The 25,056-nt window shown below is 35.0% G+C and overlaps 1 protein-coding gene across 1 annotated transcript in view; it reads right to left on the reverse strand.

Annotated features, from left to right (window-relative positions):
• Positions 1 to 25,056, reverse strand: part of ANKMY1 (ankyrin repeat and MYND domain containing 1) — a 38,403-nt gene continuing 13,347 nt past the window's right edge. The window contains exons 8-18 of the mRNA XM_070945241.1: positions 23,264 to 23,435; positions 22,307 to 22,459; positions 20,750 to 20,896; positions 16,637 to 16,744; positions 14,865 to 14,996; positions 13,521 to 13,634; positions 11,741 to 11,906; positions 9,371 to 9,440; positions 8,484 to 8,635; positions 3,660 to 3,701; positions 1 to 203 (exon numbers count right to left, since the gene is read on the reverse strand). Of these exons, the coding sequence (XP_070801342.1) occupies positions 1 to 203; positions 3,660 to 3,701; positions 8,484 to 8,635; positions 9,371 to 9,440; positions 11,741 to 11,906; positions 13,521 to 13,634; positions 14,865 to 14,996; positions 16,637 to 16,744; positions 20,750 to 20,896; positions 22,307 to 22,459; positions 23,264 to 23,435 (1,459 nt within the window). The remainder of the gene's footprint in view (positions 204 to 3,659; positions 3,702 to 8,483; positions 8,636 to 9,370; positions 9,441 to 11,740; positions 11,907 to 13,520; positions 13,635 to 14,864; positions 14,997 to 16,636; positions 16,745 to 20,749; positions 20,897 to 22,306; positions 22,460 to 23,263; positions 23,436 to 25,056) is intronic.

Genomic DNA, 25,056 nt, shown 5'->3' on the forward strand with positions numbered 1-25,056 from the left:
CTAAATGAAACTATAGTTTCCAGTGTAAGGGAGATCTGCTCGACTGCTAGCCTGCACAAGGGTTCGTCGTCTTCTATCATGTTTCCACTTTTCCATCTCTTCCTTTTTATGCCTGGCTGCTGCCTGCTTCTTTGCTTTTGTGTCCTTTGTTTTTAGGTATTGAACAGACACTTTTGTTTTAATGCTGGCTTTACGTTGTCTCACTGCCAGAAAGAACAGATAGACAATTAGCATTTTTCAAAGCAGATTATAATAGTTATTTAATTATATTTCTATGCACATATGCACGGAATTAGAAAAACTTACTCAGTGCACAACTAAGAAAAAATAAATCTTGCCTTCCTGTCATCCCACTGTAGATTATACAGCTGAGTTATAAACTCATCCAAGTTTCAATAACCTCAATTTATGATAAGCAATCAAAGCGCCTCCTGGTGGTCACTATAACAGACACGGGCTGTCATTTTATTATGAGCGGATTTGATCCCACAACAGTGGAAGACAGGTTGATATACTTGTCCAATTCCAGCTGGTGAATTAATCTTCAGCTGTCTCTTTACCGTGCCCATCTGTCTTCAACAGCATTTCTTTCCATATTATACTCACCACCCTTCACCAACCCCATTCAACCTTCTCTTACCCAAGCATACATACATATATATACGTTGAATTTATACCCCATATAGTCCTAATTGTGTCCTGTAAATTTAAGCTCACCCCTTAATCATAAACACCTCCTCTCTGAGAAGTCCACGAAGAAAAAGATAAATGGAAAACAAAAAGTTATCAAAAATATTTCAAAATTCGGTCCAGTAGGACAGCCCTCAATACAAAACAAGCCTTTTCATAGTTGCTGTTTTATTGGAGAACAGTAAGGCTAGGGAAGAAAAGGTAGGAAAGAAACACAATGCAAAAAAATAATCCACACTGCAGATAATGTGTGCAAGCAGAGCAGTCAGCACGACACACTGACAAGAGTTAACTTCTTTCTTTTATGACTGCTGCTAAAACTCGTATCATGGGCAGGATAATGAATCTGAACAGCTGGCTAGTTTTGGAATATACAGGCTAAATCTTCACCATCCCTTTGATACAATCTACCACTTAGCAGACTATACTCCATCTATAAATACTTAGGTTCATAATTTTCATGTCAGCTTATAACATACACTATGAAGCATTCGTAAACATTTCAATTTGGAATACGGAATATCAAAATCTGACATAGCTTGAAACCAACAGTAATAAGAAGCAGTACTAAAGTACTAGTGCAAACATCCTATGTATTCACAGTTTAAATGCAAAGTTTATAAAGGGATCAAAGAAGGGATGGGATCTTTCCAGAAATAATATACTAGGATTTCATATCATTCCAATTAGAGACAAAAGTGAAGGGGTATCTTAGGTAAAAGTTGTAGATGCACAGGGAGCTTTTGAATTAAAAATACATATACAGGAAATGGAAGATGGGTATAATCATTATGGAGAAAATAGAAAATATCTGTAAAAATAAAAGCTACATCTGAGTTTCAAAGGAGCCAACAGATGACATCTCTGATCTTCGAGAAACCAAGAACATAATATAGGACCAGAGAAGGACAAATGTTCTTAACTTCAAAAAGAGAGTAAGAGATGGATAATTACTGATCAGTCAGCAAAACTTGGAACTGTTGATTAAGCAGTTGGTGAATATTTTAAAAGAATACATTGGCTAGGATAAGATATCACAGGTTTATTAAAAATAAATCACCACAAACCTACCTGACATTTACTTTTTCTAATAAAGGGAACAGTTTAATTGACCACAGGATAGTGGTCAGTTAAATTACAGAATAGTGAACATTGACTTCAAATATTTGATGAAGTCTCTAATGAAGACTATGGCAGTATGGAGATGCTTGAACTATACCCTGCCCCCAAGTATGCATGATTCTGTGTCAGAACTAGAAGTTTGGGTGTAACACTACTGGACCTTTCCAGCTCTAGGCCTTTTCTTGCTCAACATGTAGTACAGTAATTTTAGCTGACTTGGATGAGTGATCATGTTGTATGATTATCAAATTTGCAGATGACACAGGTGGAGGAGAAGGAATTATAAGCTCCTTAAAAGACAGCATCAAGATCAAGATTCAGGAAGGTCTTGACAAGTTGAACCTATAGTCCTGAATCTGGCTGAGAAAAATCCAAGCCTTTTGTATATGATGGAGACTACAATCCTGAGCAGCCGTATATGCAAAAATAATTAGGGTGTCTTGGTGAATCATATGGCAAATATGAACTAAAATGGTGATGCAGCTACAAAACACCAAATGCTAGATCTCATTAACAGAAATATGACAAGAAAATACTTGTTCCTGTCTATTCATGCATTTATCGTATTATAGCTAGAAACTGTATCCAACAAAGTATTTTAGGAAGGGCAATAATAAACTGGATACTGTGCAGAAAAATCACATGCTTGATATGATAATATATTCTGGAAGAAAAAGTTTATGAAGCACCGGGTAAGTTTTGTTTAGAGAAAAAATAAATGCAGGAAGATGTGATAGCTATCCTTAGGTTATCTAAATGTCTCTGAAAACCTGGCTTTTTTCCTAGGCCTTGATTTGGTCTTGATGGCAAGTCTCTTCTTATAGGATTGTATATGCTAATCCAGGGGTGAAATGCTCCTGGTTCGGACTGGCTCGGGCGAGTAGGTAGCGATGGCGGCGGGCAGTTCGGAGAACCGGTAGCAAAAATCTCTGCCCCCACCCCCCCATACTGAGCCACGCGATCATCAGAGCCTTTTTTTTCTTTTAAATGGCTCTGACGATCCAAGCTCTGAAGATCCCAGCTGAGTTGCCTGCTAAAAACAAAAAAAAACTTGTTTTCTTTTAAATGGCTCTGATGATCCAAGCGCTGACGATCCCAGCTGAGTTGCCTGCCAATCAGGCAACTCAGCTGGGATCATCAGAGCCTTTTGAAAGCATTTTTTTACATGGTTTTACATGTAAAAAATGGTTTTAAAAGTAAAAAAAAAAATGGCCACGCCCATCGTCACATTATCCCACACACACACCAAGCCACGCCCATAGAACTGGTAGTAACAAATTTTAGATTTCACCCCTGTGCTAATCTGAATAATTTCTCTTAGGGATGTACATTATTCTTTCCTTTTTTATTGCTCTTATTATTGTTTTGTGCTGTACACTGGCCAGAGTTTTTATGGGTAGAGATAGATAGATAGATAGATAGATAGATAGATAGATAGATAGATAGATAGATAGATAGACAGACAGACAGACAGATAGATAGATAGATGATAGATAGATAGATATTTCTGAGTTCTTCCAGAAGACAGCCTAAGAACCAATGTGTTTACATTACTAAAAATAGATTTTAGCTGGACAACAGGAAAGATCTAATGATAACAGTCAATGGAATACATTACTTTGCAAGATGGGGAACTACTTCACTGGAAATATTTAAACAATAGATGTACGGCCATCTTTTGAATATGTTGCAGTAATGGCTTTTGATAACGGGGCTGAATTAGATGATTACCAAGATTCCTTTCAACTCTATTTTCTAAGGCTCTGTATGAAACAACATTACTATGTAAAACAAAACCAAAACCAAATGTGATTAATGAAAGAGGTTAGTAATGGGAATTTACTTACCCTCCCTAACAGGTGGGACTTCTTCAGACGAAGATGTACTCTCTTTTGCAGCAATAAAATAAGTTGGAAAGACATTTCAGAATGCACAATTGTATGAAATAAGGTAATGTATGTCTCAAAGAACCTGTATGTCTGTGTATGTCAAAATCCAATAATGTGATTTGTTTTTTATTAAATTAAAAGTTACAAAAAATTATGGTTCTCTTAAATACATTCCTAAAATACAGGGCAATATTTTCAACATACATAACACAGTAAATATAATCTTAGACATTAAATTTTTTATACATTAAAATATTTTCTGCAGTTACCTTAATCCATGTGCACATGAACAAGTTAATGTCTTAAAACCCTTTAATTCCAATTTATTCTTTAAAAGGAAAAGTTAAAATAAAATAGTCTTAAAGAGATACAGACTATTCCTTAGAAATAAATATTTACATGAACCAGTAGCTGACTCCTTAAGCCAGCAGCATCCTCAGGTGAGTGTCAAAAAAACAAAAGAAACAAATACAACTGTCGCAGCATAGTAGAGCTTTATTCATGCTACTATAACTGCCATCTTGATTTTTCAATGCTCTCTAGGAGGTCACCTCATGTTTTTTTAAATATTGCCCTCCTGTGGGAAATCTATTTTTGTACATAAAACATGAAGACAATATAGATATGATGTGCTGCTAACAGCGTTCATGTGTCGATGTTCTCAGGTTACCACATCACAGATTACTGGAAATTATATACATTTATATCAACATTCTTAAAAAAATACATTTTCTAGTAATTTAAATCATTTTAACCGTATTTCACTAAAATCGTTCAGGCATTCGTATGATGAGATTTATGTCCTTATCGCCATTCTGAAGAAGCACCGGATAATACAGCTTCCAAGGTTTAGCTGATCTGAACTATGGAGATCTCACTGTACCAAACATGGTGAAAAAGATGAATCACTATAAAAAACTGAGTTCAAATACATGCCTTAGCGTGAAAATATTGACTGATCAAGTTCTTAGTTCCACAATTCTGGATAGTGAACTTATCAGCACTGAAGGAGGTGTAATACTGAAAGACAAACTTAATTGAAGTAAATGCTTCTGAGGAAAGAACTGCATAATCTCAATCTTCTCAATCTTTTGCTTTGTATTAATTGCTTTCATCTTACTTTCTTCTGATAAGAACTAGGATGATAACCAAACTCATATTTGATTTTCAGACTGTTTGATGCAATCTTGATCCAATATCTTTGTGAGCAAATAGATTTTATCACAATCTGGAAAATTTAACATTAACCTCAGTATTAAACAATTTCCTTCCATAGAGTGTGGAAACTTAATTAATATTGTAAATAGCACACTTTTATGTTCATTGGCCACTTCTTAGCAACTGGGAGGGGGAAATAGGGAAACAAAGTTCTAGTAGAAAAAACCCTCATACAGAGGGATGCTCTGTAACTCCCTTTTAGGGGACACATCAGTTTCCCACATTGTGGGGTGATACAAAATTTGGGCTTGATCTGACAAAATGGCAGAAAACAAGTACAAAACTGATAGAAATATGAGTGAATGCCACAACATATTTTTTGGTATTTACTCAATTTAAATCCCTTTAACGCAAGCTTGGCTTAGTAGAACAAAACGATCTAAAACTGATAGAAAATGTTGGCCATAGTTGTGGTCAACTAATAGTACATTACTAATAGGTTGCTCTATAGGTTAAAGAGAAGTCAGTGAGCTACACTGTGTAGCAATGAGCAAACTATACTTCAAAGAGAAATTAGTACAATACTGGTACAAACGTTAACATGGATTTTGAATAAATGAAGCAATACTGCTTCGGTAAAGGTTTCTTGTAAACTCCAATCTAAAATGTTGATATCTTCCGGCCACAAGGAACATAAAATGTGGGCTTGATAGAACGAAGCAGAACAAAACAGGTACGAATTTTTGAAACAGGCTATGTGTTGAAACCAAATTTGAAGTTCGGAGTTAGCTGCTGCATTGGGACAACCAATGAAGCTTGAAGCTGAATTTTGTTAATTTGAAGAAGCAAAAAGGAAAGTCCTCACATAGCACAATTCATTACATGATGTTGTGAAAGCTAGTCATTTGGTTGGTTCCAGAAAGGGACTATACATATTTTGCTGGCTTTATGCCTCTTTCAGAGTATGAAGAAAATGAAATCCAGAGGGTGAAAAACTTGGAGGAAGACAACAATATTATATTCATGTCCTGTTCATATGCTTCTCAGTCATACCTGATTGATCACTGTGGAATTAATCTTTTGCTTTCCAATATCCATTTTATATGCAGATATGAAATTTCCTTATTTCAGTTTCTGGAAGCTTGGAAAATGCTTTGCTTTAATTTATCCATCCAAATGAGATTTTGATACCGTATTCTTAATGGAATCTTTTTTTTTAATCTTCCTTGACCATATCATTTTGAGAAATACACCATGTACAGTAGGTTTCTAGATCAAATTCTAAATTTTAATCTAAAAACCCCTTCAAGAAAACACACAATTGTCAAAATAAAAAAAAAATATTCACGTATAGTCTAGGCACACTTGACACCTAGCTTATACACAGTCCATATATTAATAAAATTCTTTTTACATCTCTCCTTGCTTCTTCGCTTGAATGAAGCTTTCTCTTGCCGTTTAAAGTCATTCTCCTAATAATCTTTTGCCATCTTTCCAATCCAGGTTTTCAAGGAATCCTGCTTTATATTTCAAGAGTTCCGTTTTTCCTGCAACTTTAATCTTATATGTTTGTACATTAAAGTGGTCAGGAAAGTAACAATTTGCACATTATTTTTCTTGTTCTCCTTAACTTGTTCTAAAGATGAGAGAAAGCATATTTTGCCCAATTAAAGTAACCACATCAAATATTTTTCAAATAATTTGCTTCATATTATAAGCAGCAGTGTCCTTGTGTTCAATGTAGCGGGTTTTTTTGACACTACAAAAATTAGCTGATTGCCAAGAACTGAAACAGATTTAAATCAGTACTTAATGTAAACAGATTAAAAAATTAATTTACATTATACAATGTAAGATGTAAGATAAATAATCACAGGAAATCTAAACATGTATATATGATGCACAGTGAATTAGATCAGTATTAAATGCTTCTTAATATTATCAAAACATAATATTTATAAAGAAATTATCTGGGAATAAGAATTATCTATCAAAGAAGTAGAAAGGCAGTCCCAAGTGCTACTTAAGAGGAATAAATGTGGTATAAAGATATTTATGATAGCATCTCAAACCATTACTTCAGGATTGTTTATATCTTCCCTATAATAGCACTCATGTGGGAACTTTAATGCCTGAATTAGATCTAAGTAATATAATTATTATTTTTAATATAGTATGTAGTTCTACAGATGTTTCCCAGTAGGGCAGTAAAATGGACCACCCATAGCTTTAAAAAGCTACACTTCACTGGATATTGCTGGTACACACATCTGAATTTCTAAAAAAAAGGGGGGTAAAAAGATCTGTGTATGCTAAGTGAAATCCAAAAGACATTGAATGTTAGCCCACAAAATGTTAGGTAAAATAAGCATAGGAAAGAAGATTGGGGCAACTAAGTACCTAAAAAGATGTATAATGTTCAGGAATTAGGTTCAAATGATGTACACTGTGAAGTTATTATCCATTTGTTTTACATAATCTAACTCCGTTCCAAATTTTGCCTAGGTTACCAGCTTCCTATTAAGGACAGTTATCCATCTGAAATGAAGCTCAGGGAAGAATAAATGATGCTTCCAAAATTAAGGATTTAACTAGCCATAGTCTCATTTTTAAAAGAAATCTTCTATACAGTACTGCAAATAAGAAGATGCAACGTGAAAAAAACTTCAAATCAGCAAGCTAAGCACTCAGACCTGAACTAGAATACTATAGGAAGAAAAGTAGAACTATAGTAGTCAGTAGTGATGAAATAAATCAAAAGTGCATCACATTGGTCCAGAATGCAGTGGCCTGAGCAGATTTGGGCGCATCTAGATTCATCCATGTTATACCTCTGTTGTGCAAGTTGCATTGGTTCCTTGTTTCCTTCAAGTGCCAATTCATGGTAGTAGTTATTACCTTTAAGCCTACATGGCACAGGACCAGGTAATTTGTGGGACCATCTCTCCCTGAGGACACCTCTCTTCTCCACCATATCTGATATGATAGGCACACTCCTGGTCCCTTCCCTTAAATGCTGCCATTTTATGGGACCTAGGAAATGTGTCTTCTCCTGTTCTATGGAACACCCTTCCTCCAAAGATCAAGCAGGCCCCTACCCTTTTGATCTTCCAAACTGCACTTAAGACCTGGTGGTTTTCCCTAGTGTTGAGATGAGGTTGAAACTGGCAAACCTGTTGAGAGCTGCATGGGAAAGTTTAGCTGTAGTGCCAGATGTTTGTTTGTTTGTTTGTTTGTTTGTTTGTTTGTTTGTTTGTTTTAATGCTTTTCTTCACTGTTTCTTTCACTTTTATTGTGAGCTGCCCAAAGTCTGGTTTAAGATAGGTGACTATATAAATGTTTTAAATAAATTAAGTAAATAAATAAATTTTACTGCAGATTTTATATGTGTATTGTTCAAGTTACTGTTTCAATTTAAGTTTGGTTTAGCTGAATTGTTTTCATAAAAGTAAGTTTTCATAATGATAGGTAACTGTTGACGTTTACAGATACTAATTAGATTAAATAAAACAAGATTACTTACATTTTTAAGGACACTTTGTTTCTTTCTAGAAAAAATAATTGCAATGTTTTTACATCCTATCTCAGTCTCACTTTGCTCTGCATGCCATCAGCCCCACCTACCTGTTTGTAAACACTCTCGCTTATGCCGTTCATTCCAAGCCTTGACTTTGCAAGACTTGCTACAAGTGAAGATCTCAAAACAATGTTGACAAGGTGTAAGGGTCACACCAACAGATCGCCCACACTGGTAGCAGTATTTAAAGAACAGCGATCTGTTAAAAAAAATGTGGTTACAAGAAAGATTAGGGATGTAACATGTAAACTTTTTGGAACACATACATAATAAAGAAATTTGCTCAAATATTACAAAGTTGGAATATATATGATTCTGTACATCAAGAGTTTTGAACTTCAACACTTGTTTCCTTATGTTGTGATTCTATTATGTGACTATTGAAAGTTATTTCAATAATTTCCTATCATATAGCCATGCTGTCTCTTAATCTTCTAATTAAACTCCCCCAAATTAATGTTTTATGGGCTTGTCAATATATACAGTCAATAAGCAACTTTTACCAGTGCTCATTTTCTTAATATTTTTTCAGCTAATTTTTACATCACACTCATAAGAAATCTGAATACTGACTTTAAAGTTTGTTGCAGAGATTGGAGAAATGCACAATAAATTTATGCACTTTATGTCCAATGTGTATGTATGTATATATGTATGTATGTATTTATGTATGTATGTGTGGGTATAGGTATATATGCATGAATATATCTATATATACATATACTATATATAAACAACACACAGCAACAATATTATAGATACTAAATTGAAAATGAAGACGAAATAGCTTAAAGGGAACATCATTTTGAGCTCTGCAGCAGAATACTCAATCTATATGTCTGGTTCCATTAGTGATGACAACAATACTAAAACCAACGATCACAACCATCTATAAGTACAACAAGCAAATTAAATTTTGATTCATAGAACTTACTTTGATGAATCTATTTCTGGTAATGGTCCTAAAGAGGTATTTATCGATTTCCTTCTTACTCCTGCAGAAGCTGAAATGCAAATATTATTATAATTGGTTTGTCACATAGTCACATGTTTAGATTGGATTTGGCATTTTTACCTACCTAGCCTTTCCAAGGACCTAGGATAGGCAGATGTTTTTGTTTGATGATGTATGATTCATTCCAGTCAACCAGATGTTTGTATTTGCCATTTTTATCCACCTTTCGAGTCCTTCCCAAGGCTTGGGTTAGGGAGATGTTATTATTTGCTAATGTTAAATGTATCATTGCAGTATGTAAGTTGTTCCAACTGATTCCTTTTGCAATTGACTGATGGTGATTTTGTCAATGCTGATGGTGCTCAAGTGATGCTCCAGACGTTTTGAGATTGCACCAAGGCACCTATAACTATTGGTACTATCTTTGCTTTCTTTTGCCCCAATCATTCTATTTCTATTTGCAGGTCATTGTATTTGTGATCTTCTCCAGCTCTTTCTCTTCTATTCTGCTGTCTCCAGGTACTGCCACATCCACTATCTAGACTTTTTTGTCCTTATAGACAACTGTTAAGTCTGGGATGTTATGTGGCAGGTGCTTGTCTGTTTGAGTGCTAAATTCCCAGGATATGTTACTTCTTCGTTTTCTTTTACTTTCACTATTTTAAGGTCCCACCAGTTCTTCCTTGCAGACAAATGGGATTTCTTGCAAATATTCGAACACACCATTGTTGCTATTTTGTCATGCCATCTTTTATAGTCAGTCTGTGCAATCTTTTGCAGCAGCTAATTAAAGGTCCAATGTTTCTTCAGCTTTTTTGCAGAGGTGGCTTTTGCTGTCTGTTGCTGTCCTCTCCGATTCTTGCTTTGTATGCATTTGTTCTTAAGGCTTGGTCTTATGCAGCCAGTATTAGCCACTCTGTCTCTTTCTTCAATTTTCCTGCTCTTAGCCATTGCCAAGTCTTCTTGTTATTTATTTTTCCTGCTTTTTTTAGAAAAAATGTACTAGTCATATAAAATTTTGCCTTGCTGTCTCTTTCCTATTCTTCGTTGGGTCTTTCTTGAAGGCCAGTTTGGTCTTGCCACAACTCAGTAAGCCTGCATTACTGAGTATGCTAGCTTTAATATATCATCTTCACTATCCTTCAGATATTCTTCCAATGCCCTTTTTTCTTTTTCAACTGTCTGGTGTGCTTGCAACATTATTCACCTATTTCCCTTGGTAAATACAATCTGTCAATATTGATGTATGTATGAAAGGCATAATTCATTGCCATTATTTTTTTGGTCTTTCTATTCAGGGCTTTTAGTTCTGCTTGACTCCAGTCTACTGTTTCAGTTGTACATCTAATGACTGGAATCACCCAGGTTAGTTAATTGTCTTGATATTTCCTCAGCTAAGTTTGGACTTTAAGATCTTCATTACTCTCATAACTGTATTCATTTCTAACCTCCTTCCTGAATATATATATATATATATATATATATATATATATATATATATATATATATATATATTGCTTTAATTTATATGCCGCCCTTCTCCGGAAACTCAGGGTGGCTTACAATGCGTTAAGCAATAGCCTTCATACTTTTGTATATTTATACAAAGTCAGTTTATTGCTCCCACAATCTGGGTCCTCATTTTACCTACCTTTGAAAGGATGGAAGGCTGAGTCAACCTTGAGCCTGGTGAGATTTGAACTTGCAGTAATTGCAAGCAGATGTTAATAACAGTGCTTTAGTCCACTGTACTACAGGCTAAATGTGTGCATGATGTTGGCATCCTAAAGGATCATCTTCATCCAGTTTTTTGATGTTATTTCTATAGGGTGTCTTGATTTATTCAGTTTTCACTATTTTCCCCCATTATAACTGGCTGCATAGTCAACCAGATATTCATGCTGAATTTGGCATTTTTGTCCATCTATTATTAAAACTGATCTCATGAGAGCTATTGTTGCTTTTCTAAATTCCAGAGTCAATCTTATTTTTTCAGAATTGTTAGCAGTATTAGCCAATTTTTTAATAAAAACAAATAAATTTCAACGTCTGAGAATGAAATTAAACATTATAAGAATTGCATATAAGTATCAATATCTTTAGCCTCCTTTTTGTCTCGGCACAGTATATCTTGTGAATACAAAATGATAACAAGATGATATCATACTACCACATTTCCCAGGTGATAGGAGGAAAGTTGACAATGAATCCCAAGTTTAACTTTTTAGGTTCATATTTTTAAATAATCTCCAGCTGCAAGAAAACACCTCTGCCCTAAGTATTCTAATCGAAGTCTAGAACTGGTTTATATTGTTTTTTTTTTTATTTTAAATTCTAACTTGGACTCACCAATTTTGATTTTCCTAAATTCTTCTTCATCCCATTGTTTTTCCTTTTCACTGACACACTCACGAAGCCGGTCACTGAGAAAATCCAGCATCTTTCGTCGAAATGCATATGTATCCCTCTCTATTGGTGACAGAGAATGGAGGGGAGTATGCAACACTCTTTTATCCTACAATACATAAGCATTATTTTTAGTATGTAACTAGGAAATGTGCATAAAAATTATAGATAGCAATAGTACCTAGACTTATATACCACTTCATAGTGCTTTACAGCCCTCTCTAAGCAGTTTACAGAATCAGCATATTGTCCCCAACAATCTGGATCCTCATTTTTACTGATCTCAGAAGGATGGAAGGTTGAGTCAACCTTGAGCTGGGGAGAATCGAACTGCTGCCTGTTGGCAGAATTAGCCTGCAATACTGCATTTTAACCCCTGTGCCACCACAACTCATATGGTCAAGTAGTCAGATAGTCCTTGAGTTACAACCATTCCTCTAGCAATTTTCAAAGCTAAGATGAAGCCGAGCAAATGTATAGTCCCAACTATTGCAGTATCCATACAGTCACATAATTGTGGTCTGGGCACTAGGCATCCACATGTGATTATGGCATTGTAGCAAGTTGCAGTCATGTGATTGTGATTTCTGATGCTCCTTGCCAGTTTCCCATAAGCAAAATTTATAATTTGTTTCTGATAAAAACAATGCCACCTATGTTTTTTACTTAATTTCTAGTTTTCCTAGCAGACATTTAGAAAGTCAGTCACCAGAACATTCTTTTCTGCGCCTTCATACATGCAAGGGAAATAAATTCACCAGTGATTCTATTTCCATGCTTGCATAAATAAAAATATGCCTTTAACAGAGATTGATAATATTGTTTCCTATAATGTAATAATATATTATTTGCAAGTAATTTATAAACAGAAGTGTAAAACATAAATAACGTCAAAACCCAGTGTATTTTGATGAAAGCAACTACAAACAAACACCTTTCTATCCATTGTCTTTATCCATAATAATGTAGCACAGATGTTTTGGCACATGTAGAACTCTGGGCAGAAGCACTGATGAAGCCTTTTAATTACATTCTAAGTCATCTATATGCTTGTGAAACACAGGTTTACTTAATCCCAGACAGTACCACCAAATGTTGATCAAAGTACATTGATCAAAGAAAATGAGAAAAGTTTTCAAAAATTGCAAAAGTTTCAAAATAAGCTATGTGTAAAATGCAAAGAAGAATAAGAAGTATTAAATAAATGACATTCAAGAAAAAGAGAAAGGGAAAGGAAATCTAAATAAATCTCATTTACATCAACACCATTCACCAGACTTTTCCATTTACAAATCATCCTTGTTTCCATCACATTTATATATCTATTGCCACAATACTTTTCTATGAGCTCCTTACCTTTCTCAACGATCAGTTCCATCTAACCATGACTTTCTCAATCATTCTCTTCTCAACCATACCTTAAGATATTGAATGTTCATTCATTTTCTCCATATAATTACATCACCTCAACATAGTTCTTTTGTAGTAGTTATTTTTATATTTGATCCATTAATTAATTCATTCATTAATTAATTCATTCTTCACCCTATCTCTTGTCTTACCATAACATTTAAATACCTTATTCAACTTACCTTTAGGTTTTCCTGACATACATGACTCTTACTTCCATTAACAAATTAAACAGTAGCAAAAATGTACATTCCGCAAAACACAGGACTGTAGATACATCATATTTTGAATTTTCAAATATGGAAAAAGATACCTGATAATATTTGAAATATGCATAGTCCACAACTGTCCCCACTGCAGTTCTACCCTCATCAATAAGAGTAATTGGCAACAACATATCTGCACCTGCTGCTAGGAGAGAATCAATCTAAGTAGAGAAGAAAATAAATGTAGAACATCAAGAGTTATATGCAGCCATTTCCACCAATGTTACACATAGGCAAATCAATATAGTTAAACCTGAAAGTCATTGATTTATTACTAGCATTTATATAGAAATAAGGCATAACTATACACACGAACCAACTTGTCTTTAGGAAGATGCACACAATTCAGTTAATGTTTACAAGTATTCACACACATGTCTATAAACCTAATAGCGTTACTTAATTACATTTATCATGTAAAAGCAAATTTCTTAATGTTTCGGTATCTTCTTCTTAAGCCATTATGTTACAATGGGAAACTGAAGTTCTGGATAATCAGATGTAGAATTTAATTTGTGTTAAAACTGAACCACAACCAAACTTAATATGGGGATATAGCATTTTTCGCTTTGTGCAGTATAGATAATGAGGTTTTATATCTAAATGATTACTTGCTTATGTAAGTATACTAGGAAGGCGGACAGACAAATTGGAGCCATCAGTTTGTCAATGCCGTCTACTGTTCACGCAATCCCCTGGTCTCTCAGCCATCCAATATGCTGACCTCTCCCTGTAATACTACAAATCTATATCAGCTCTATTTTTGATTCTTTAATCCTTGAGCCTTTTACAGCCTCTTTTCTCGCTTTTTTCCTCAATTCATAGCTTTTCCATCCTGCTTCACCATTATAATGACTTTTATTTTATTTTACTTTTGTTTTGGCAGGGGGTTAGAAAAATTTACAATCTTTATTTGGAAAAGAGTATTATTATTATTATTATTATTATTATTATTATTATTATTATTATTAATAATAATAATAATAATAATAATAATAATCAGGGCGGTGTACAGCCTGATTAAAGGCACAAAGACAGACAAAATTTAAAAATAATTAAAATTATTAAATAATTGGCTCAATTATAAAACCCCCAAATTTAAAACCCCCACATTTAAAACCAATTAAAATCTTTACATTGATAGCCCGGCCTGGCGGAACAACAAGGTTTTGAGGGCACAGTGAAATACACGGAGATCGGAGATCTTACGCATTTCTGGGGGCAGTTCATTCCAAAGGGCAGAGGCTTCCACAGAGAAGGCCCTCCCCGTGGGTGTCGTCAGCCGACATAATTTGGCCAATGGCACCCTGAGGAGACCCTCTCTGTGGGAGCGGACTGGCCGGTGGGAGGCTACTGGTGGCAGAAGACCAAACATGCAACACTTTTCTTACCTGCGCCATCTTAGCTGCTATTGTCCCACTCTGTTCATATGCAGGATTAACAACAGCACACAAGGCACTTGCAATATTTTGGCTTAAAGGTAGATTTGGTTCAGCTCCACCAGCCAGAAGTTCAGCTACTGCCTAAATGTAGGAGAAAGAAAAGGAAATATTTTTTAACGTTCTCCTGAATATTATTGTTTCAGATCTGGGTAAAATGCCTTGCCTGAGCAAATTTTGGGCAGGGCTAAAAATAGCCAAAATAATATTTTTGTTAGGGATTTAAAGAGAGAAACTGGTGTCCACGAATTGGCTTCCACATTCCTAAAGCAGTGATTTCATCCATTAAGAATCACCAAAACAGGGAGTTCTATATGGTTTCAGTTAAAGACACAAAACTATTTTTCCTGCTTCTCCCTTTGTTCTTGTCCGCAGCTAAATATGAGGCTCACACAACAGTAAGGGACTAATTAAACAGGACAGGTCTTCCAGCAGTAATGTCCTACTCTGGTGTAGCAGAAGGGATCATAGGATGAGCTAAGGCAAGAATATAGTAAAAAATGTCTAACCTTGCTTGTTTGCAGCCAAAGGCCAAAGAAAGAAACTACTTTGTATCAAAACTGCTATGTAAACCTGATTTTTTGTATATATAATAATTTTATGAAAATAGCAAACCTAGGTTAGAACTTGCTGAGGAAACGATGGCACTGTCAAGCCATCACATAGTCCATTTTAGGAGCAAGCACAAATCTTTGGTCATGAGATACACTTTTTGACTATTACTATTATCAGCCTCCATGGGTTGCATTAGAAAATAAATACACTAACACATAACCATATTTTTGGAAGGGTATTGTGGCATTGTATGATGAAGAGTTATTTCTGATCTGAATCATTCCTCTGCATCATCTATTTGTTAAGGAATATAAAATAAATGATATTTATTCATTCATTTATTTCTATTTATCCATTCAATTAATATTGTCTACTTCACATATGATTCAGGGTAGCATCATCCAGTTCCTGAGAGAAAAGCCAGGTCTATATTTTCAATATTTTCAATAATGTTATGGGTATATATTTTATGCAGGTTTTTCTCTGGCCTAAAGCGTTTGTATTGTTACTGAATATAACAGAACATAAAATAAGTATTTTGAAATTAAAAAATCCATAATCCAATTTACAATTAAAATACAAAAAATAATAGTTAAAAATAATTTTACATTTGTGTGGCACTGTCAATTGTCAAATGGGACTGCAGGAAGAAGAATTCAACTTCCTCCTCCCCATGGAAAGACCTGATTGAAAATGGATCCTCTAACATTATCAATTTTCTAAAGACAAAAACAGCCAAACTAACAAACAAAATTCCTAACAATGTGAACATTACCATGTATAGATAGCATGACTGTAAATTGCTGTCATTTTCTGTTGTTCTCTCCATCAACTCTTAATGGAACTTTAATACTAATTTTAAAATCCAAATCAATAGATTTGTAACTCTTACTACAATAGTGTTGACTATAAATTACTTGAACCATATAGCTGATTATTGAATCAGTATCAACATGTCTCAAAATATATGTATATATTTTTTAACTTTCCATATGCTTCAAGGAATCTTTATTGTCCATTTTATGCGCTAGTATCATTGTATATATTACCTACAAATGTTGACATAAGGATTGGAATCCCTGCTCTGAGTTTGCCACAATTAAAATAATTTTGAAATAATGCTTACAACTATTGTTAAAAATGCTTGGAAACACAAGAATCTTGCACACCTGTTCATTTCCACCAGCAACTGCTAGTGAAAGAGGGGAATGGCCATTCCACAGGACATTTGGATTTGCATTGTGATCTAACAGAAGATGAATAACTTTGCCAGTATTCTGATGGGGAGAATTAAAAAACAAAAAATAGATCAGTACAGATACTGTTTTTTAATTAAAATAAAGAGTAAGGACACATTTAAATAAGATATTTAAGTTAGGCCACATTTTTAAATTTAAAGCAAAAATATTACACCTATTTTATCCTGAAGGAAAAAACTGAAGCTGGTTCCAAATTGGACATTTGTGCATATAAACATATTCAGATCAGAACAACATATCACAAATTATGGATCTGGTGCTATGAATACAAAGTCACAACAGTAAATAATATATATTTTAGACTGCTTGGCAGATATGGGAATTTATGAATGCTGTCGTCATTTGGTCATGCAGTCACCCTCAATTCTTTGTGCCCTGATGGACCTCACTTTGTCAGTATTGCTTGCTTCTCTGAGTTCTTGTCAGCTCATGCTTGTGTCGTCAGCGGCTTCAAATCACTTTGTCTTCTGTTGGCCTTCCAATGCAGAACCTATCCTGCTATGGCTCATGCACGTCAATAGTAGAAACAACCTTTGCATGCACAGTTTTTTTTCTCCCTATTATAATGAGTACGTCATTCCAAGAACACTTATGTGATCAAAATCAGATTGACACAGAAAATGCTGCTTGAAAGAAACTGTAGTGGTTTTCCTCCAAAATAGTTCACCTTTAAAATGAGAGCTTTATTTTACAGTTCCTTACAATATAACTGTCACCTTTTCTTGTTTTGGACAGAGAGGTTGTTTTAAATATAGAGTTGGATTATTTTTACATGTGAGAACAATAGGTTGCAATCCAATACTTTTGAACAGACAGGACTTGTTTTGCTGATATTTTGAACAAAACTACAAAACCTTTCACCTTTTCTCCTTTTACCCTTATCTGTGTGCATATCTGTATAATCTCCTAATTTTATTCATTAATCTATTATAGCCAAATTTGTAACCTGCTACAATTGTACATCACACTTTTCCTCATCTCTGCCCTTTGCTTTCTTTCGCTTATACATTCCAGAGTAGTTTTTCCTTTCCTTTAAATAATTCAATAAAAGTTATGCAAGTGATTACAACAGTTGCACTTAAAGCATGAGGAAGAGATATTTTTGTTATCTTTTAAAGTCAACATTATCTCCTGAAAAAGCTAAACTCATAAACTGGACTGCTCAGCTCTTGGAGAAAGTAGTTCCCCTTTCCAGGAACGAAAAGAGCTGCTCCTTCCCATTCAACAAAACCAATCTGGGACAGAGAATTTTCAACAAGATAATTACTGCAACAGCAGTAGAATATAAGCAGAGGAGAGAGAACAAGCCGTATAATTATTTCCCCAATAACTTAAGCAATCCCTGTGGTATGTATCTTTATTATGTCTTAACCTTCACTTATAGGCATCTCAGGATCCCTGTAGACAACAAGAAGGACAGAATGTAAAAAGCAGCAGAAAGGTTTGACCAAATGAATAATTTACTATAAATAACAACAGAAAAAAAAATCACTAAAGAAGATAATGAAACAACAACAACAACAAAAAACAGCAATGGCCACCAGTAAAATAGGCCAACAGTGAAGGTAATAGAACCGAGACAGAAAAATCAGCTCTTGCTGATTTCAAAATGCAATAAAACAAAACTCTGAAAGATTTAAGGACATTAAATAATATTGCTCAGAAATAAAAAAAAGTTTATGTTCTCTTTTCTGAAAAGTTCATTTCAATACAATTACAATATATACCCTTTTAGTTTTTGATATTATATGGATATCAAGACAAAAAGGAATTCAAGTATTCCTTGACTTATAATTATTTGTTTAACAACCACTCAAAGTTACAAAGGTATTGAAAAAAGTACTTTATGACCAGTCCTCACACTTACTTATTCATGCAGTCACTTGATCAAAACTTGGACACTTGGCAACCAGTATGTATTCATTATGGTTGCAGCCACTTGGGATCACAAAATCACCATTGCAACCTTTCCAATAAACAAGATCAAACGGAAAGCCAGATTTGCTTAACAACGGTGGCAAAAAGGTTGTAAAATCAAATGCAACTCACTTAATGAGCACATCACTTAGCTATGGAAATTCTGATCTCAACTGTGGTCATAAATCAAGGACTACTTGGAAGGCTTTTGGCATATTTATCTTTCCCAACTAAATTTTGTAGCTGGTAATCTAATTAACATAATAAACAAATATTCAATGCATCAGTTAGTTTAATTAATGATAGGGAAACTTCGTTAAGGAAATAAAGATAATGTGTTGGGCCTCAGACAGGGCTGAAAAGTTGCTCTCCATGGCTCAGTTCATTATTTTTAAAACAGAATCCTTCTAAAAAGTAGCATCTGTAATAGGCTGTCAAAGAAGGTACAATTAATGGAGCGCTCTGGATCTTAACCAATACTTAATATTTTTATGCAAATTATCATTAGATGAATTGAATGATTTTGTATCTGGTTAATTATAAAATGTAGGATTCTCAGGTGTCTCATAGGAATCTGTGTCAGTAAATAACAGATGGTGAAGAAGCAAACCTATATTTATATTTGTCTATGTATTGAGAATAGGGAGGCAAAAAGGGAATTAATGAAAAAATTGAAATGGCAGAAAGTAATCCAACTGCAGAAGTAAAAATCAAAAACCTGAACTTCTACTAAAGATAAATTGTATTTTGCAAATTGATATTGTTCCAGATTACGCTTTCCATTATGAGCTGAAAACTGAACAGCTACAACTAGTAAAAGAAACTAGTAAAAACTAGTAAAAGTAAAACGTCTAGGCTGAAATCCTATATTCCTTTACCAGGGAGTAAGTATCACTGAATTAATTACAACCCGTTTCTACCTGTACATTTGCAAAGTAAAGTTTGATAGAAAGAGGCCTGATACCGTTATATTTATTTAATGATACAGAGATGTTAGAGTTAGATTATTTAATTTTGTATTTATAAAACTGATGGTAGCAATATAAAACTGTAGTGTGACAATCCTGTCATTCCAGGCCACAACTCTTCTGGCCTTCCAAAAATCTCTGAACATCCCCGATGTCCTTGAAATGCAACTCTCACTGGATATATTAATTATGGCTAATGGCAGATGGACTACAGCATATTTCCATCCCTGATGTGCCTCCGATGTGTTGATTTAAACTGGGAATACAGTGAGGAAAGGCTTCCTCTTCTATCTTATTGAAGGAATCCTATGCTATTTTAAGAAATAGATAGGAAATCCACTCTATATAAGAATAGTAGAAATGGAGAGAATGCAGCACAGTGGTCTGTAATACATCCCACCTTCCTTAAAGGAAAGTGATGTTGCAGTTCTACCATAAAAGCCAGCCACTGGTCGTTTTAACTTTAAATTACCCACTTCCTTCTCCAAATCTTTAGATGGCCTTAGAATAGATATGAAGGCTTATGTTTCTTCTTATCACCCTTGATGCAATGCCAAATATCTGACCTGCATACTATATAGACTGCTGCAATCCATTCTCTCTCTGTACAATAGCTGGGATACAGTTTCCTTGGTCCTTATAAATGAATAGTCTGAATGCCATTCTGGAGATAGGCTTATTCTCTCATGTGGCCTCCCTACTACCTCAAAGCTGCTCATCTGTTCATTCAAGAGTTTTTCCAGAACAAGATGTCCAATAATTTTATTTCTGACAATGGCATTAAATTCAGATTGTCTTTTTGCTACTATTCCATTCTTTCTGCATTAATATTCTATACACATTTAACACTTGGGCAAAGGATTTAGAAAGATGGTAGGTTAAAACTGATTACACCAGAGATATGCATTAGATTTAATACGTCCACAATGTCCATTTATTCCATATGATTGAAATTCTTCAAACAATTTGAGCTCAGGCTTAAATATTAAATGTCCATACTGGTAAGCTGGAACTAGTTGACTACAGATGACTTTTTCCTTTTACAAAACAAAGTTCTTACCAATGCAAAATGTGCTATTCGAAAACTAAGAAGGGACAATAGAATTTGTAAGGGAGAATCCCAATAGCTATCACTTACCATAAAATTGTCTTCCCTCTCACAGGCAATATGAAGAGGTGTCCTCCCACCTTCCTCTGGGACAATAGTACATTCTCTGTAGTAACCTTTGGGTGGTCCCGTTTCATTATTCATTTTCATGGAAGATACTGATTCACCAATATCAAACTAGAAAAGGGAATTAGACAACACAGTTGAGGAGCCATAAATGTTGTTCCCTGTCACTTCCTACGAAGATAAATTAATGGTTGGGGAGTAGGGCATTCTTCCCTTAAGCCTGTTGTCCCTGGTGTTCAGCCTATCTCCACAAACGATCTCAAGTCTATGGACCAAATCCACACTCATTTGGCCTCTCTAAGACACAGTGATTAACTGTTCCTAAGATTTAATAAGCATGTGTTTATTACATTTTCCATATGCCCCATGAGCTGTATTTATGCATACATGGTTGCTTTATACTAAATCATATTAATCTCAATGCAGCAACTACTTAGTAGTGGTCTCCCACAGTAACAGTTTAAGATGTTACCCTGGTATCCTCTCTAGAAACCTCTTAATCATAGATATTCAGTCAACTCTATTAACTGTCGCTTTATAGGATCCAAGCAATGCAGAAAGTAGTCAGTGAAATTTCCTATAAAAACTATATATCTATATTTTTGTTATTTTCGCTTTAAAACTTTTAGTTATTATTCTTATTTAATACTTTAATCTTATTGTGTAAGCTGCCTACAATTTCTTTGTGATTGAAGTACCACACAAGTTGATAAATAAAATAAGAATATATATCTGAAATGGCAACACTATTTAAATATGTATCATTGTAAACCCACATTAGAATTTGTTTATAAAAACACTATTTCATCATAAAAAGTAAATGTAAAGGTTCCTCTCGCACATATGTGCTAATTGTTCGCGACTCTAGGGGCGGTGCTCATCTCCGCTTCAAAGCTGAAGAGCCAGTGCTGTCTGACGATGTCTCCGTGATCATGTGGCCGGCATGACTAAATGCCAAAGGCACATGGAACTCTGTTACCTTCCCACCAAAGGTGGTCCCTATTTTTCTACTTGCATTTTTTACGTACTTTCGAACTGCTAGGTTGGCAGAAGCTGGGACAAGTAATGGGAGCTCACCCCGTTACGCGGCACTAGGGAGTCAAATCGGTGAATTGCCGACCTTTCAATCGACTAGCTCAGCGTCTTAGCCACTGAGCCACCACGATCCTTTTTCATCATACAGCATGCCATAAAATAATTGCACTATGAATTTTATTTATCACTTTGTCATATACAAGTTGTTTTGGGGGGTTTTTTTCTCACTTCTTCTATATGGTTTACGGAACCTATTGTATAGAAACTGATACTTGGACAGCAAATATGATAAAAGAATACTATTTCAAGTTGGAAAGATAATTGTATAGGTCAAATTTATAGGTGTAAGAAGCCTCTCTTCTTCTCCCCCCCCACTCTCTCACTCACTCCCTGTTTTTGTATTGCTTTTTGTTTATTTTTTATTTCACTATTATTTTGTATGTGTTTTTTTCTTTGTTCTGATTTATTCAGTAAATAAATAAATACCTTTGTTGCAATCTTATCTAGCCGAAATATATCATTCTCATCTTCTGCCCTGACATCAGGATCTGCAGCAGCATGAAGTAGTAATTCTGTGATTAAAATCCCTTCTACACCAGGAAGGGCAGCGGCAATATGAAGAGGAGCCACACCTGCAAGCTGGGAAAACAAATGCTGCATTTATTCCCAAAGCAAAGAACAAGCAAAGAACCTGGAGCTCCAGGTGGCCCCAACCTCCGCTCCTTCCGCCGCGACCTGAAAACGTGGCTGTTTCGTTTGGCCGGCCTGGACTGATGGAGTTTTAATTCTAATTTAATTTTAACTTGTTAATCTTAATTGTACTTTTAACTGTTAAATTATGAGATTTGGATTTAATTTTTTAACTTTTTATTAGATGTTTCTTAACTGTTGTGAGCTGCCCTGAGTCCGGCTGGAGATAGGGCGGCATATAAATCTCATTAATAAATAATACATTAATAATAAGTTACTATAACATTTCACTGTATGCACTCAGTCCATTAAATGGTCATTATGACAAAAAGATATTCCAGCTTCCAAATGAGCATCTGATCCATATTAACTAAGTTTTAAGAACTGAAGAGAATGAAACCTTAATTGTCCAAGTCATTATTATGAGAAACTAAACATTTTCATCAAATACGATCAACCTTCTTTGTTATATGACAACTTAATACACTAAGAGTTTCTGAACCAAGCTACAAAAATGATTAATCAGTAGGAATGAAACAGGTACAGAAAACATAATGGAGCAAACATGCTTTTTTAAATTAATACAAGGCACCATAAACAATTTATGTGCAGCTTGAAGTTGATATGCTTAAAACATAAATCATTGAAATAAGTGGGTTTCAAATATTTGTCTACTTCTTTAAACAATTATGAATGTTCGATTCATAATTAAAAACTGTAGTTTTTAATTTTAATAAAAACAAAATATCCTACTTTGGTTGGAAGTCGAATGTCAGTCCTTGCTCCAGCTTCTAGAAGTATTCGCACACCTTCTGCATCAGCGGATTTAACAGCAAAAAACAGTACATGCATAGGAATGTTGGAAATATTTGGATCAGCACCTCTCCTTACAAGCAATTTAATTATAGACATTCTCCTTTTTTGTCTAAAATCCAGCAGAAAAAAGATCTATGTCAATACCTAAAAACTTAAAAACATTAGTATACATTATGCTATGCAAGCAGATAAGAAGTTCTATAACCGGATATTCATCCTCTGATGCCAAATACTTGGAATATGAAAACAAACAAACAAATATCTTTTGCAGGCTCTCAAAATAGAATGGGAATGGGAATGGGAATGGGAATGGGAATGGGAATGGGATGGGATGGGATGGGATAGGATGGGACAGGACAGGACAGGACAGGACAGGACAGGACAGGACAGGACAGGACAGGACAGGACAGGACAGGACTGAACTGAACTGAACTGAACTGAACTGAATTGAATTGAATTCTTTATTGGCCAAGTGTGATTGGACACCCAAGGAATTTGTCTTTGGTGCATATGCTCTCAGTGTACATAAAAAGACAAGATACACTCATCAAGAATCACAAGGCACAACACCCAGTCACAGTCATACAGTACAATAAGCAAACAAATCATACTAGGAAACAATCAATAGCAATATAAATTGCAATCTTACAAGCAACAAAGTTACAGTCATGCAATCACAAGAGGGAGGAGATGGGTGGCAGGAACGATGAGAAGATCAATGGCAACAGTAAAGCAGCCTAATGTGAATAGTTTGACAATGTTGAGAGAATTATTTGTTTAGCAGAGTGATGGAATTCAGGAAAAAACTGTTCTTGTCTTGGTGTGCAGTGCTCTATAGAGTTGTTTTGAATGTAAGAGTTGAAACAATTTATGTTCAGGATGCGAGGGGTCTGTAAATATTTTCACAGCCCTCTTTTTGACTCATGCACTATACAGGTCCTTAATGGAAGGCAGGTTGGTAGTAATTGTTTTTTTCTGCAGTTCTAATTATCCTCTGAGGTCTGTGTCTGTCTTGTTGGGTTGCAGAACCAAACCAGACAGTTATAGAGGTGCAGATGACAGACTCAATAATTCCTCTATAGAACTGTATCAGCAGCTCCTTGGGCAGTTTGAGCTTTCTGAGTTGGCGCAAAAAGAACATTCTTTGTTGTGGTTTTTTGATCATGTTTTTGATGTTAGGTGTCCATTTTAGGTCTTGAGATATAATAGAACCTAGAAATCTGAAGGTCTCTACAGTTGATACTGTGTTGTCTAGTATTGTAAGAGGTGGTAGTATGGGAGGGTTTCTCCTAAAGACTACCACCATTTCTATGGTTTTGAGTGTGTTCAGTTCCAGATTGTTCTGGTCGCTCCACGAGGCTAGTTGTTCAACCTCTCATCTGTATGTGGATTCATCATTGTCTCGAATGAGACCGATCACTGTTGTGTCATCTGCGAACTTCAGTAGTTTAACAGATGGATAGTTAGAGATGCAGTCATTGGTGTATAAAGAGAACTGGAGAGAGCCCACCTCCTTGGGCGGCCCCTGTGCTAATTGCACAGGTATCAATGTAATTTTGGGATAATTGATGGGATGCAGGCAACAAAATGATAGTTTACATGGTTGTCTCTAAATAAGAGAGCCCGGCCTGCACAGAATATTATTAGCATGTTTAAGGTAAAACTGTGCTTTGTTCATGCTTGTGACATACTGGTCAAAATCGCATAACTGGAATAGTGTGCTAATCATT

Source organism: Pituophis catenifer, unplaced genomic scaffold (assembly GCF_029215685.1).
Source record: "Pituophis catenifer annectens isolate HBS135680 unplaced genomic scaffold, rPitCat1.0.hap2 SCAF_6, whole genome shotgun sequence".
Lineage (NCBI taxonomy): Eukaryota > Metazoa > Chordata > Lepidosauria > Squamata > Colubridae > Pituophis > Pituophis catenifer.